Source organism: Pseudonaja textilis, chromosome 6 (genome assembly GCF_049901715.1).
Source record: "Pseudonaja textilis isolate UNSWEBS1 chromosome 6, rPseTex1.2, whole genome shotgun sequence".
Lineage (NCBI taxonomy): Eukaryota > Metazoa > Chordata > Lepidosauria > Squamata > Elapidae > Pseudonaja > Pseudonaja textilis.
In genome coordinates, this window is record NC_141995.1 from 34,910,737 (window position 1) to 34,925,530 (window position 14,794).

The following is a 14,794-nucleotide window of genomic DNA, read 5'->3' on the forward strand; positions in this document are numbered from 1 at the left end:
ACCAACAATAGATGCTTCACCCATTATCTTCAGCATATTCTCTAAAATATAGTTTTGTCCTTGATTGCTGTTATGTTGGACACAACCATGTGTTTCAATTTCTGATTTACTTGGGATCAAACTTTGAATCATCTGGTTGGAACTGCAGGGACTTACGTTCGGTGATATTGAGAGGGTACATAGACTTTCCAACCTTGTGTTAGAAGACACACTGGTTAGAGAAGTAGACAAAAACTTCCTCTATTACAGAGGAAGGAGTTATTGTTGCCATCTAAATATAGTGATGATGCCACCAATGATTATATTTGGTAGTAGTCAATATATCCCTGGTGAATTGTATATTGAACTTCTTTTCTCTAGCCAGTTACAATAATAACACTTATGAAGACTGTATGTTATTATGTTAATATTTTACTATATACCTGAAGATAGACCACGACTCATCTCTATAGCTAATGCAATATGAATGGGATAGGTTTTACTACTCTTCATAGTGAAAATAAGTGACAAATAATTTAATAAATATATTTAAGTTAGTTCATTGCAGATTGACTCTTTGTATGCAAGATCCATGTTAGTGATTGGGGACAAACCCCCAAGCAGAGTGTGCAGCAGCAGTCAAGCCAGGCAGCCAAATGAGAGAGGCTGGGCCCAAGAGTATACACACACTGGAGACAAAAACTGTTTGTAGTTTTAAATAGTTGTTTAATCCATTCAGAGTGTAAGCATTGTCAATCAGTCCATATGTCATTCACAAATATATCCATCCAGTAACTTAGTCCATTTTACTAGTCAGTACTATGTCCTTATCTGCTTGTGGAGATATCTTCTCCTTCCGATACCTTTCTCTTGAGGACAACGCTGAGTATTCACAGGATATCAGCTCACCAAGGTAATAGTCCTTTTGTTCAGCAGAAACGGTATCCAGCACAGTAGCCAGCAAACAGTAACAAGCAGATATCTCAAACATGAGTAAGCAGCAGGCAGGCAGAGAGCAGAGAGCAGAGCAGGGGTGTTACGTTTCTCTCACTGCCTTTTATTGCTGCTTGCAACCGCACCCTTAATTAGCTAATTACATTGCAGTTTGGTGCTTAAAGCTACAAACACTTAAACCTTGGTTTATATATTTATTCACCCAAACCTAGTTGGTGTATCAATATACCCAACAATCCTTCATTTCCTTCTCTCCCTCCCTCCTTCCCTCCCTCTTTCCTTCCTTTCCTGTCAGACTACAGAACTCCAGACTTTGGGAGATTTTCTGCAACTTTATAAAATCCTTTAAAGAATTTAAATGTTAAGATTGATTTTATTTAATTAACAAAGTGCAAATTATGTATTTATAATGTTTTATTTCCTGGAGCATAACGGTTTCTATTTGATTTAACTGTGTATGCATGTTCACAGAAACATCTTCTCTTCATATTGGCTTTATGGCTTGAAGAATTTTTTTTTTTCATAACAGCAAATAAAGTTGTACTAGATGGCTTGATTGATTTTCATGCAGATGAGTTTTATCATGAGCTGCCAATTTTGTTTACAGTTGCATTTTCTTTTAGTGTCAGAAAGTAGAATTATACTAATCAAATCCCCCCCCTTCCCATTTTACAGATCAGAGTGTTCAGGCCACCAAATTACTCAGGTACTATCGCCTTGGCCCTCCTAGTGTCGCTGGTTGGTGGTTTGCTCTACTTGCGACGAAACAACCTGGAATTCATCTACAACAAGACCGGTTGGGCAATGGTTGCATTGGTATGCCAACTTAAAAATAAAAAAAGTTTTGAATTTAAATAATTCATTTCTCTATATCCCAGAGTTTCCAGTCTCCTCTGGACTATTAATAAGAAAGTGCTGCATCGATGAATAGCGTAGAGAAAGGCAGTATTGATTACAAAATCATAACAGGAACAACTGTGCCTAATGTCAAGGGCAGTAAATAGTATTGGCTGAGTAAGGGCATGCAGTCTGGAGAGTACCGATATTTGAACTAAATTTTAATTGGTTTCCAGCATTGGTGAGTGCTTATTAAAGTGACAGTAGTTCTAAAGGTTAAAATGTCAAAAGAAAAAGAAAATCAGAAGTATCTAGAAGGTATCACCATCTGAAAATCATATTCCTTTCTTTTTCAATCTCATATTACCCTTTGGTTGGTTCCATGCACATTATGAAATATCTCCAGCTTTTTGCTTCAATGCAGTATACCCATGCCTACAAAAACTCCTTTTTTTATGTTACAGCTTTTAAGTAGTGCAAAATTGGTTACTCACTAAAACAGAATTTAAAATGTCCTGCCTGATACTTCTGAGCTTCTCAGTGAAATTCTGCTTAAGGATTATAATTACTGTTTTAAAGCCTGACAGACCCGAGGTGCAAAATACAAATTCATCCCGCTGTAGACCTATTCAAGAAGAGCAGCTATGGGTCAGATTCCATCTTGGTAATTATTAGGGCTGTGCAGAACATTCAAAAGCATTGCAAAGTGTGTGTGTGCAAACAAAATGTCCTCTTTTGACATGTTAAAGCAGTAGCATCCTTTGCCAAGATTAGCAGTTGCTTAGAGAGTTGTCTCCAGCTGTCTTTGTGTGCACGCAGAGATGATTCTCTTGACTGGTGTCCCAGTGGGAAGGGCTCTGCATACAGGTTGTTTTTGAAGAAGCTTTACCAGTTTCTCAACAGCTATATTAAAACTTCAAGGAGAGATGCTTTGTTCACATTGTCATCTTTTAAACATCTTACACAGTTCTCTGTCATATCTTGGGCCAGAGCTGATTGTAAAGCGATGAGCAAATTTCCACATTTCCTTGATTTCAGCCACTCTAATGTTGAAGCTTTTGCTGGTCAACAAGCAAGTCCAGAATCAGCAATTGATCCCAGAGCTGCTTTTATATGATATTCAGGGGAAGACCACCTGATTATTATTGTGCTTTTTTATGATAGAATAACATTGTAATACTACAATTACTACTATTTACAGCAAAGACAGAAAAAAAAATCACTTTCTGATAATATCATTATAATATACACAAAAATGTGAAATCAAAGCTGCACATTCTTAAGCTGGTGTTGATTTTTTTTATACTAATTGAGTTCTTCCCCAAAATTTAGGATATCATAATGTAACCGTGGTATAAGTGTGAACCCAAACCTTTTGCAATTGGCAGGTTTGCAGTTATTGTTTTCTGGGCTGCCAAGCTATATAAGTCTTTTAAAATAAAATAAATAATATAATTAGGAGTCTATACAGGTGAAAACATGGGTCTGATCCACTGATCAGTTATATAATCAGTATTGTTAGCAATCTATTTCTTCTGGTTTAGAATTAAATGGAGTGACTTCATACATCAAAAGCTCGTCAGAATTATTCTGTATATGTATAATGTTTTAAGTTAGGTAAAGTGGAGTTAAAATACACTTTTAAATTCGGGGCTGACAAAATTTAAGAAAGGTAAGTCCATTCCCACTCTATGGCTCTTGACTTTAGGAGGAATTTGGGGATACATTTGTTTCTGCCTCCTAGACTTATGTATTTATTTAAGAAAATTCATATGGCCACCCAACTCATTCTCAGTGGCTCTGGATGGCCTGGAAAGATAAAAATAATAAAGCAATAACTTCCATCTTCCAGAATATTTATTTTTATCCTGACTTTACTATTTTTATTTATAACTTAAGGTAGTGAACATACAATATCTAATATTCTTTTTTTCCTCTTATTTTCCCCACAACAACCCTACAGGGATGCTGTAGCAGCCGAAACTTTTAAACTGGGCCATAAATTACTTTGGGGGCATTTTTTGTAATTTTGCACAGTTGCTAGGTGATGCTTAGGTCCAGGACTACTTGTATGAGGTTCCAGATGTCAACCTGCTTCAGTAGTATTGTTAAAAAGTACTCATCTTTTTTGTAGGCATTAAGAAGAGGAGAAGGTTGTTTATTACCTAGTATATTTGTTGCTTAATGGCATATGAATTCTGTGTGTAGTTTAGCATTAGGCTTAATTTAGGGTCAAATTTGCATGTCTTTAGCAATCTACTCCTACATTCTGTTTGAGATTGTAATTGATGCAAACATGGGTAGAATACCCTGTTGCTTTTTATAGTGACTAGCATTTAAATATTCTTATTTTTTTTAGTTGCATATAAATAAAAGACAAATAATTTAAATGTAATCCTTGCTTTTCAGCTAAGATTCTGCTTTAATGTGGTGAAAGTAGCAACCTCACTTTCTAACTTATATTTTCACACTTTAGAACAGATTTTTTTCCTAACTGTATAAGCAATCATGCTCTGAGAAATGTCTGTAAGTAGTTAATTTTCCATTTTCCATTATCTTATTTACTAGTGGTGAAATGTGAAAGTGAGGTTAGTACCCATGGTGACATATAATTGTTACTATGATTGGTAGTCATTGTAAAGTGAGATAGTCCTCACTTTACAGACTGAAGAGCATCCCCACCTATCGTACATTGTAAACGATTGTGCCTCACCCAACCATGGTCTCCTGACTGCATTTTGAGTAGCCATCTTTACAACTGCTTGCCCCACTCCTTGGTCAAAGGACCATGATTTCTGATTTTTTTTTCCAGTTTCTGGTTGCTTGTGTCTGAAAGTAATAGAGCCTGGGGTTATGGCTGTAAGCCATAATTACAGTGACTTACAGCCATAATTTTATTACTGTCAAACACAAGCAACCAGATCACATGTGTAGGATTCAGTGTAACTATTGTATTCTGTCTATAATACAAGAATCTCTCCAGATTGCTTGCCTTCTCTTGGGAACAACCAGATGAGGTCCCATGGAACTTAGGAGGTTCAACCCTATGTGTCTTGAAGCTCCACAATAATTCAAGGTTAATTCCCTGGTGAGTCCAGTTTGAGCTTCTTCAGCGACAGACTGAAATTTCGTCTCTGCAAGGCTTTGATCCGTGCTCGCCGCTGGAGCGCCCTGAGCCGGCTGGTTTCGGGGCTAAGCCACCTCATAGAGGTGGTGAAGAGGGGGGAGACTGCTAGCAGGGTTGAGGAGAGCCGCATCTCTCCTCCCCAGCTGTCCATTACTATCTTTCCCGAAGGCGGTTGCAGCGGTGGTCAGAAATGACCATCACAAAGAAGAACTCGACCAGAAAAGAATGTGCAGGAGGAAGATAAGAAGAGAAAGTTTTGGTTGACTGGGTCAAACAGCAAAAGCAACAAATAAGGTATCCTGGAATTGAAACTGTTAAAAAACAATAACATTGTTCCCTAAGAAGATTTTTAAGCTGCGAAGGAGAGAGAAAAGGGAAAAGATTTGGTTTTCTTCTTTTCCTATACTGACAGCTAAGAGACTTAAGCAAGAAATTTGAAAAAACTCCACTTTGACATCAATAGGCATTTAATGCTGAAAATAAAAAGTCAAAAGGATAATAAAGATTTCTGGATATTTAAAAGCTTTTGAAAACAGGAAAGGAGAGAAAAAGAATAAAAGGGTAGGCTCTGGAAGGGAGGAGACTGCCTGGAATTAAAAAAGAAGTTACAGCAAAATCTCAACAAGACTTCCAAAAGATACATTCTAATTGAAATATCACAACAAAAACCCCAGGAAGAGAAAGTCGAAAAAGAAATAGGAAGATATAACTCAGGACTATCTGGATTACTTGATGATTTCTGGATTCTTGGTTATTGTTTTGAATGACTAAAATCAATTGGGTGGTTGTTTAAAACTGTTTAAAATGGCTCCACTTTTAGAAGAACTGAAAATGGAACTTTAAAAGTACAAAGAAGATGCACAAGAAGGGAGAGGTTCTTTTGGCTTTGTATTTCAGTTTTTAGAAATGGAGATTTGGAATTATGAGAAACAACAAGAAATGCCTGCAGAACGAGAAGATTGCAACAAAGAAGAAGCCATCTTTAATGAACAAGTAATCTTAGATCGGGGGAAAAAAAGGAAAGGGGGGAAATAGAGTGAAAAATAAGTATAAAATCAGAAAGCAACAGAAGAGGGAAATGCAGAAGAGAGAATTAGAACTAGAGAGACAAGGGGAGGGAGAAGATGAGAGGGAAGAAAGAAAGGAAAATAAGTTATAAAGAAGGACAGAAGCAAAATATAGAGAAACAGGGCCTATTTAGAGATAATGGGTGAAAACTTAATGGAAAAAGGGATTCTGCAAAGGTACATAAGATAGTATGGTTATATTAGAAGCAGAAATAATTTTAGAAAATATGAAACAATGTATGATTAAAATGATAAAATAGCTATCGTAATTCAGTGGAATGCTTGTTAATAAATAAATGTAACGAAAGGTATATTTAATGATTTATAAAACATGTGAAGACAAATAAGGGAAAAATTAATTATGGAGATTATATGTGTTTTTAAGGAAGTATGATATTTAATTGAAAAGTGTTAAAGATGTTAAGATTTTAATGATTATTAATGATAGAACTGAACTGGAATGGAATGAGGGTTTATAATTACATATATTTACAATCTTTCTTTTTTTTTAAAGAATATAGTGTGTATTATAAGAATGTGCTAAACAAAATTTGATTGGAAGTTATGTATTATATTAAAGGTCATAAACTTATTTATATTGAAGTTTAAATAAGAGTTGAATGGATGTAATTAAAAGTTATAAAGGTGTCATACTCCAATTAGTAACTACAGGAGAAAATTTGTTTGATTAGAAAAGATAATATGAAATTGAAATAGAACAGACAAAAGTATAAATATAATGATTTGAATTGAGATGAGATAATCAAAATAAAATTGAGAATATTAAAAGAGGGGAAAAACAATATAGAAAATGTAAAATAGTATAAGATATGGAATAGAAAACAAAAAGGAGCATGAAATTGAGTTTTGTGTCTGTATAAAGAAGTTCAACCTGGGACCATGCTATTTTTACTTGTATGTTGTATGTGTGAAAACCCAAATAAAACTTTATTATAAAAAAATAATTCAAGGTTAATTCCCCATTTGATCCCTCCTCCTTCCTTAGGTGGCAATTTCCCAACAATTATTGTCCTAAGTCGAGGACTATCTTTATTTTCCTGTCATCCCATTTCTATGCAATGGGTCATTTGAAAGGTTTATTTCCTAATGCTGGGTGGCATTGTCCTCCATTACATCTTGGGCTTCTGGAAGAATGTAATGTAGACCTGCCAAATGGTTTGAATCTAAAACGAGGGTTAGTTTTTACTAAAGAGGAACTAGTTTCCAACCCAAAATAATTTATCTTATCTTGTAATTTTTCATATTGGATGAAAATTAAATAATTAATGAGCCCAGTCAGGAATAAACCCGTATTGTTCTCATGATGGAATTAAATCATATTTTTGCTTATCTAAGAAGACTTCTTTTATTGATAGTGAACCTAAATCACCAGGCAGATTGGAAAAATGAGTTCCAAAGATTAGGATTTCCTTTCTAAAGCTATGTAACGTATTCTTCCCCTCTTTTTCTATCTCTTCTAAATAACGAAAATATAGCAATATTTTTTTAAAAAAAACAAGAAATATTTCCTGGTGATGAAGTAATACTTTATTTCTGCTTGTTTCTCAGTGTGTTGTTTTTGCAATGACTTCTGGCCAAATGTGGAATCATATCCGAGGACCTCCATATGCTCATAAAAATCCTCAAAATGGGCAAGTGGTAAGTTCTTATATCAACGCACAAAATTAACTGTCATTCTCAAAGCTTCTAGATGAAGTGGTAGCGTGTGAAAGTAAATATGAAAATTTCTGGTGGCTGTTTACCTTTGGGACAATTCCCCCCCCCCCCCAAACTATTTTACTGCTCATGGGCATTTGATTGCACATATGCTTAATGGAATGTTGTTGTAGAGACTGGCAATGAATTTAAGGAAACTTAGTCTGTTAGGAACAGTTGATATGTAATTGTTCTTCAGTTAAATGTGTACCAATTATCTTTTAAGTCTTCGTAGCAGAGGATGGGTGAACTGCACTCTCGGATTTCTTCATTCTGTCTATATTTTTCATGAAGCTTTAAATGTTCTTTTATAGTTCCCTGTTTGTCTTAAGATGGCAATTTTATCGCATAGAGCCCATTGTACATTGCTAAATCTTAGCACAAAATACAGATCAGTTAGTTGCATTCCAATTAGCTAGCTTACTTCACATTAAATGTATAAACAATACAGCTTAGTTGTAATAAATATAAGTTACACTTTGTTTTTATAATTATAAAATATGTCTTTTATGTAACAAAGTCTTTCTAAGTCTGTATTAGTCTTTTTTTAATGTTTTTAAGCATTTTTGTGGGCACTGAATTCTTACCAAAATACATATGGTATTTGGCAGCATGACAAATTGAGGGTACTTTTGAAAAATACACCGATAGTTTCCTAATATGTTAAGAAATTGTATCTTGGAATTCAAAGTTGCTAGTTAGCTGTTACATCAGACAAAGTCATTAAAATGAACTGATAATTAGTATATAGGCCTCCTGTTTCTCACCTTGGCAATAATCTGCAGTGAACAGTTTGTCACAAAGTATATGCTGTATCAAAGAAGGGCAAGTCCCAATCAATTTAGTGTATTTCTAGATTCAAATATAGGAGGGATGTACTATATTGGAATATATACCATACTTTTTGTTCCATGAGACACATTTTTTTCCCCAAAAAGTGGATGGAAATGTCTGTGTGTCTTATGGAGCGAAAAATATGGGCCAATGTGGTGGGGTCCTTTTACAGTGCTGAACCCTGCTTCTTTTATCTTTGTCATTGCCTGTTTTCCTCCTTGAAACCTAGGTGTGTCTTATAGTCAGGCGCGTCTTATAATGCAAAAAATACAGTAATTAATTTCCCACTTGTGGCATACTTGAATTAATAATCCCATTGTTTACAGTGCTTAAATATGTCATTTTAATGTGAACCAAGAACACAGCATATTATTATTTTTAGCATATTAATATTTTTTCATATTTTTTCCCTTTGAATATTTAATATTTATATATTTATATTAAAAGTATAAAAAGTATATAATAATTTTTGTTACAATGCTCTTCAGCTTTCCTGCTTGGGTAAAAAGGAAGCATACATACTGGTGTTTGATAAGAGCTTTGACATTAAGGCATCCATGTGGTCAGTTTTCATCCCATCATAGAAAGACTGAATTGGGCCTATTATTAGATATACTTTGAAGCATGATGAAGAAAATGAAATTATTGTGGAATTTTGTTTTCTGTAAATAACAGGAAACAAAAGAACTATAATTTTTGCAAGAACATTTTTTATTGGAAGCCTACATGAAATTATTGTTTTTCTCCTCCTCTCCCCACTTTATATTGAAATGAACTTCCTACAGTTTTCAAACTTTCTCATTATCAGTTAATAGAAAATAATTTACTTAGCCTTTCAAGAGGAAATTTATTTTTGGTTTACTTTGATGTTTTACATCATAATTAAAGTAAGACGAAAGTGGCAACTTGAATTTAATGACTGATCGATTTGGTGTCAGAAGGATAGGAGCTGATTGATGACATAATATGACATAGTTGGTCTGACAGATGTACTATGCTGAACTTTGATCAAATAAGTTTAAAATAAATAAATAAATAACATTGTTTAAAATAGCTCAGACTTTTAATTATTCCATTCCATTATTTAATTTATGATGTGTTTTATATACAGTGACAGAAAGGTAAGAGATTACAGGAGCAGACATTGATTCTAAAAATTAAATTATGTTTGTGAGAAAGTTTAACAATTGGTCTATTTTTAATAATTTATTTGGATGAATTTCTGTATGTTCAGGAGAATTACAAAAGTACATTATTCTTGTTACCTTGTCTTTTTCTGACTTTTTCAAGTGTACTCTTTTTGAATTGTTTCTTCATAAAGATAAAAAATATCATACAGCAGGATAGTTGAATACAATACATACTTATACTTATTCCAGTCATAAGTAATGTCACAATTCTCTTTTTAAAGTCTTATTTAAAGAGTTTACACTTCCCCTTATATTAAGAATTGTCAACAGAAAATAACTGTCAAATGCTCAATTTTAGACTGAGCAAATTAAAACAAAAACTTTTCCCTTTTTACCAAATGTTTTATTGGAACTGTTTGATTTATCAGAATTACATGAAAATGGTTGAAGTATTTTACAATACCATAGAGCAACATATTTTTCTCATTTCTTCTACAAATAAACTGAACTCCTTAAAATAATTTTAAATAATGTATTTCCTTGTTCAAACTGAAAAATCTAATGCTTTGTACTGCCTTGCCTTCAACTAACAGAACAAGTATTGAAAGCATATGGATTGCTCTCCAGGCTCAATGAATTTGAAATGTTTGGCAATTCAGATGAACTATAAATCACACAGGAAAAGATCCATAAAGTTGGTTTTGAAGGCTCAGAATGAATTTCCTTATTTTCATTTGTCTTCTAAAGGTGCTCTGGAGAGCAATAGAGATGGAGTCAAGCAGCAGCTTAGCACCGTGAATAATGCAGAGTATAATGTATGCAGTGGAGAAAAAAAGCTGCTTATTTATTTATATGTATTTGTGGTACTTTCCATCTTTTTCTCTAAAAGCTTACAGCAATATACATAGCATTTCCTCCTCCAAGTTTGTTCACAGTTGGGATCTCTCCTCTACCGTGGCCTGATAATGTTACCTAGCCTGGAAACAAATTATCTGCAAAACAACCAAGCTCTGATATCAACAAGAACCCAACAGTATAATTCCAAGCTCTATATATTTCCTACTGTTTGCCAAAAGTGAGTCGGTAGGTTTGTCCAGAAGATGACTCATTGCCCTGTAGAAATTTGCTTTTTATTCCAAAAATAGGTGTAAATTAATCTGACCATTCATTTTTGAACAGATAGTAAGGAATAAACAATTATGTCTCTCACTCTTGCCAACTAAAGCATTAGCACCAAGCAGAGGAGATAAGAACAAAGTTAAATACCTACAGCACTACCATTTCTACAATTTAGATGCACTGGAAAATACTCTTACAGAGATAGACAAATGCTAGAGACAATCAGTTAGAGATATGCATTAGAGCTCACAGGAAACCCAAAAGACAACTACCTATTCTATCTCCAAGAACAAAGTGAAACATTTTAGGATAAAGATGAACAATTATATTTTCAAGAATAGAAATTGGATAGATATCCAAACCTTAAGAATGGAGACATCGAAGATAAAGGTGGAAACAGTTTTACTTGTCCACTTTCTAGTCTCAGTAGATTTGTTAAAGACCAACTTGCATATTCCAATCATAGCCTCTCATGAGAGGTTCCTTGTTTCAATTAAGAAATTTCACATCAACATCAGCACCAAGTATTTACAAAAATGATAGGTCATCTGGAAAAAAAATGTTTATGCCTATCTACTCATCAGAGTGATCTGAAAAAAGCATGAAGAGAGCCTAACACATGCTGTTTTCAGAAACAAAACTTTGTGACGAATCTAGCCAAGAACCTGCTAGTGCCATCCAAGCAGGTTCTGTATCTGGGAGTCAATATTAACACAAAGGAAGGGAAGCTTATCTTGTCCTTGGAATACTCTCATAACTTTTAAATAAAAATAAATACAGTAGCATCTAGAAGATTGTCGATTAGGATGCTTGCAAAACCATAGAATATGGGGATTGCAGCATGGTCTCAGTCCCATGGACTCAGTTCCACTCCAAACCATTCTGTTGTTCCATTTCAGGTAATAGAGTAATCCAATTCTTGTACTAATATCTAGTCCCATTCTCTAGGAATAGCTCCACAGAAGGACTATAAAATCACAAATACAAACTTAACACAATGAGTCAGTATGCAGAATATGGTATCATGAGTTCACACTTCTTTTCAGCCAGCTGAAACTGACAACTCCATGATTGGCCTCAGAAGGCTATCGGATCAGGTGCTACCATTTACCAGTGTAAACAGGTAACATTATAAGAAATACTCATTTAAATCATCAAGTTATTTCTAGATCAAAGAGCTTTCAAGGGATTTCTTTTTCCTTTTTCTTCCTTTTAATTGGTTTAGTTATAATTTTCCTTGTTTTGGTTGTGGTGGACTGCCGAGAGTTATTGGGAGTCAGGTGGCATGCAAGTTTAATAAATAAAAATCCAATTAACATGGATGAAAAAACATTGAATAAGTTGAGTGTATGTATGTGTGTGTAGATATAAATATACAAACCTCAGAAAACAAATATATATAAATATATAGATATGGGTTCACTAAATATCATGGCAGGCTGGGTGAGTGCCAATGAGCCTGACATCTGAATTTTTTAATGATATGTCAATAAGATATAACATGCTTGTAGTCAACTTCTTTGTGTCAAGGTTTTGTCAGGTTTCCTTCCTTCAGCTATGATTGGAATTCTTGGTACTCCAGAAGATATTTTCACGAATGTCATGATTTTCTCAAAATCAACTTCAATGTTGTAGATCAAGTGTCACACTGGCAGCCCACAGGCCAAATGCCTCACATGCAAGCCACACCCACCCCAGCACTGCAAAGGGGAAAATGTTGTACATTGTTACATGACAGCAACATGATGCCGGAAGTTTGATCCCTGTGTTGTAGATGGAGATGAAAATTGATAGATGCACCCCCAAGAAAATGCAGTGGTCAAAGAAGGAACTGCAATAGTTAAAGAATATCTAGTAATGATTCTTCACTTAACATCATCATTCTACACTTAACATCATCTCACATAATGAGATATTTCGGGATGTCTTCAACTATTACAAAGGTTGGACATTCCATTCTTTATGTTGGATGAAAAAAGGTCCTCAAATAATGTGTGCCAAAGATCACAAGGTTTAGTGAAATGACATCTCATTAAAACAAACTGAGGAGGAAAAAATATGGGAGATTTTTGCTCCATTTATAAAATGCACATGTACCTCACACTTTTGAAAACGTCAGACTCCATTAATTTTTATTTCTGGCCTTTCCATTTCCTTGCTGAATTATTCAAGATTTAAATAACTTGAACTTCAGGACAATCCTATCTGTACTTACTCTGAAATAACAGTATATTCAATGTGCCTTACTTGTGAATAAATAGATCTAGCTTTGTAGCATTATTATTTGAATTTAATATATTTTGGGGATTTTTTAGAAGGATGTCAAAAGTACTTGGATAACTAGCCTTACAGTCTAGAATGTTGTATAAATGGATAAAAGAATTGTTCAAGAATAGGTCCAGGAAAAGAAATACAGGAATGTCTTCTCTGTGATTTCTCACATTTAAAAAAAAAAAGACGTCTCATCATCTCTAATTTACTGAGTACTGGTTTATAGCTCTACTTGAGAATTTAACTAACAATACTGAATTCAGTTATATAGTGGTCATTGAGCTAATAAATTGGGAAAGTAGTTTAAAATTAAAATTGTTAAATTAGTTGCACTATTACAGATAATGAAACTTACTTTGGTAAAAGAGTTTACTGTGCTGTTGTTACATTATAAATGTATGCATCTTATAAATGAGCATTGGTAAATTAATTTACCCTGTTAAAATATTATAGTAAAATTTGTAGATTGATAGAGAGAAAGGACTTTTACTAAAAAAAAAAAAAAGTAGAAATATTTGCACTTACATTCAGTGAAAAATGTCTTCTAATTTTTAGGGGGAAAATGTGATCTATTAAGGCTGATCTGGTTGACATTAATGTTGCTTGTATTAATCTTTTTTAAAAAAAAATTACAATTGTTGGGAACTTACTAGAAGAAAACGTGCAATTCTGTATGAATGCTCATCAATATACTTTCTAAAGTACCATACATTATATTTGAATTTCCAAAGAATGTAAGCCTCTTGATTATTTTGCATTATAATAGATCTTCTAATGAAAATTATGGGTGTAGCAGAGTCTTCCTCATTTTCTCTCTTGCCCACACATGGGCATAACATAAGTACACAATTATCAATATCATAGTGGTTGATACCTCCAGTACTTGAGAGTTGAATATGAAAAGATTGCTTTGAAATGTATGAATGTATCTCCTGTCCTTAATTCCTTGAAACTGTTTTATGTTCTTCCCTTAAAAATATTCTCTGTTCTTCCATATTTTATTTTTTTACTTTATGTTTTAAATAGATGAGAACTAGTAACAGTTTTTCTTTTTAAAAAAAAAGAGTGTAAGAAAAGCACTCAACATCTAGACTATTTTCTGTGCTCATTAGAATAGAAAGGAGATTGGTCAGGATTCAGCATTGGTCTCCTCACAATAATCCTTCTGAAGACAACTGTTTGCATCTTACAGGCCACCTTTAAAGATATGTTTGGTCCAGTCATGGGAAGTGAATGTCTCCTACAGCCTATTCAAGTGTGATTTTAAAAAAAATCCATACAGCTTCTGAAGTGAGCACTTTGGTTAAATCTCACCCTCTGCCAATATCACTTATTTGACATCAGCCTCCTTTAGATGTTCTCATGCTGAGCATACATATTTGCAGAAGAAAAAGACATTCACATAGCAAGCTGCACTGGCTTCTAGGGTTCTAGTTCAGGTGAAAAATAGCACAGCTCTGCTTTGCAAACATTCACAGCCAACATTTGAGTATCTGCAAGAAACCTGCATTATGTTAGGGTTCTGTCTTATTATACTGGCTGCAATCTCTCTTTGCTTCTCTTAAAATGAAATCCACAACATTTAGACAGGGTGATCAGTAAATCAGTTTTGAAGGTTTGAATAGATAGGACTGCAAGAAGTTATCCATGTTTATAAGAAACATTTTGAAGCATGGTATTTCTACTATCTTTGCTGTTTTTTTGCTTTGCTTTGTTTTATTGCTTTAAATATTCTTAACCGTTTGTAAACTGCTGAGAAA

At 34.0% G+C, this 14,794-nt stretch overlaps 1 protein-coding gene across 7 annotated transcripts in view; it reads left to right on the forward strand.

Moving 5' to 3' along the window:
• The window catches only part of TUSC3 (tumor suppressor candidate 3), a 127,054-nt gene that overhangs the window by 61,154 nt on the left and 51,106 nt on the right, over positions 1-14,794 (forward strand). For all 7 annotated transcript variants that reach the window (XR_015744136.1, XM_087936263.1, XM_026697953.2 and 4 more), the window contains exons 5-6: positions 1,609-1,749; positions 7,534-7,623. Coding sequence is in view for 6 of the 7 variants with exons in the window: in XM_087936263.1 (XP_087792389.1) it covers positions 1,609-1,749; positions 7,534-7,623 (231 nt within the window). In the remaining variant the exon portion in view is untranslated. The remainder of the gene's footprint in view (positions 1-1,608; positions 1,750-7,533; positions 7,624-14,794) is intronic.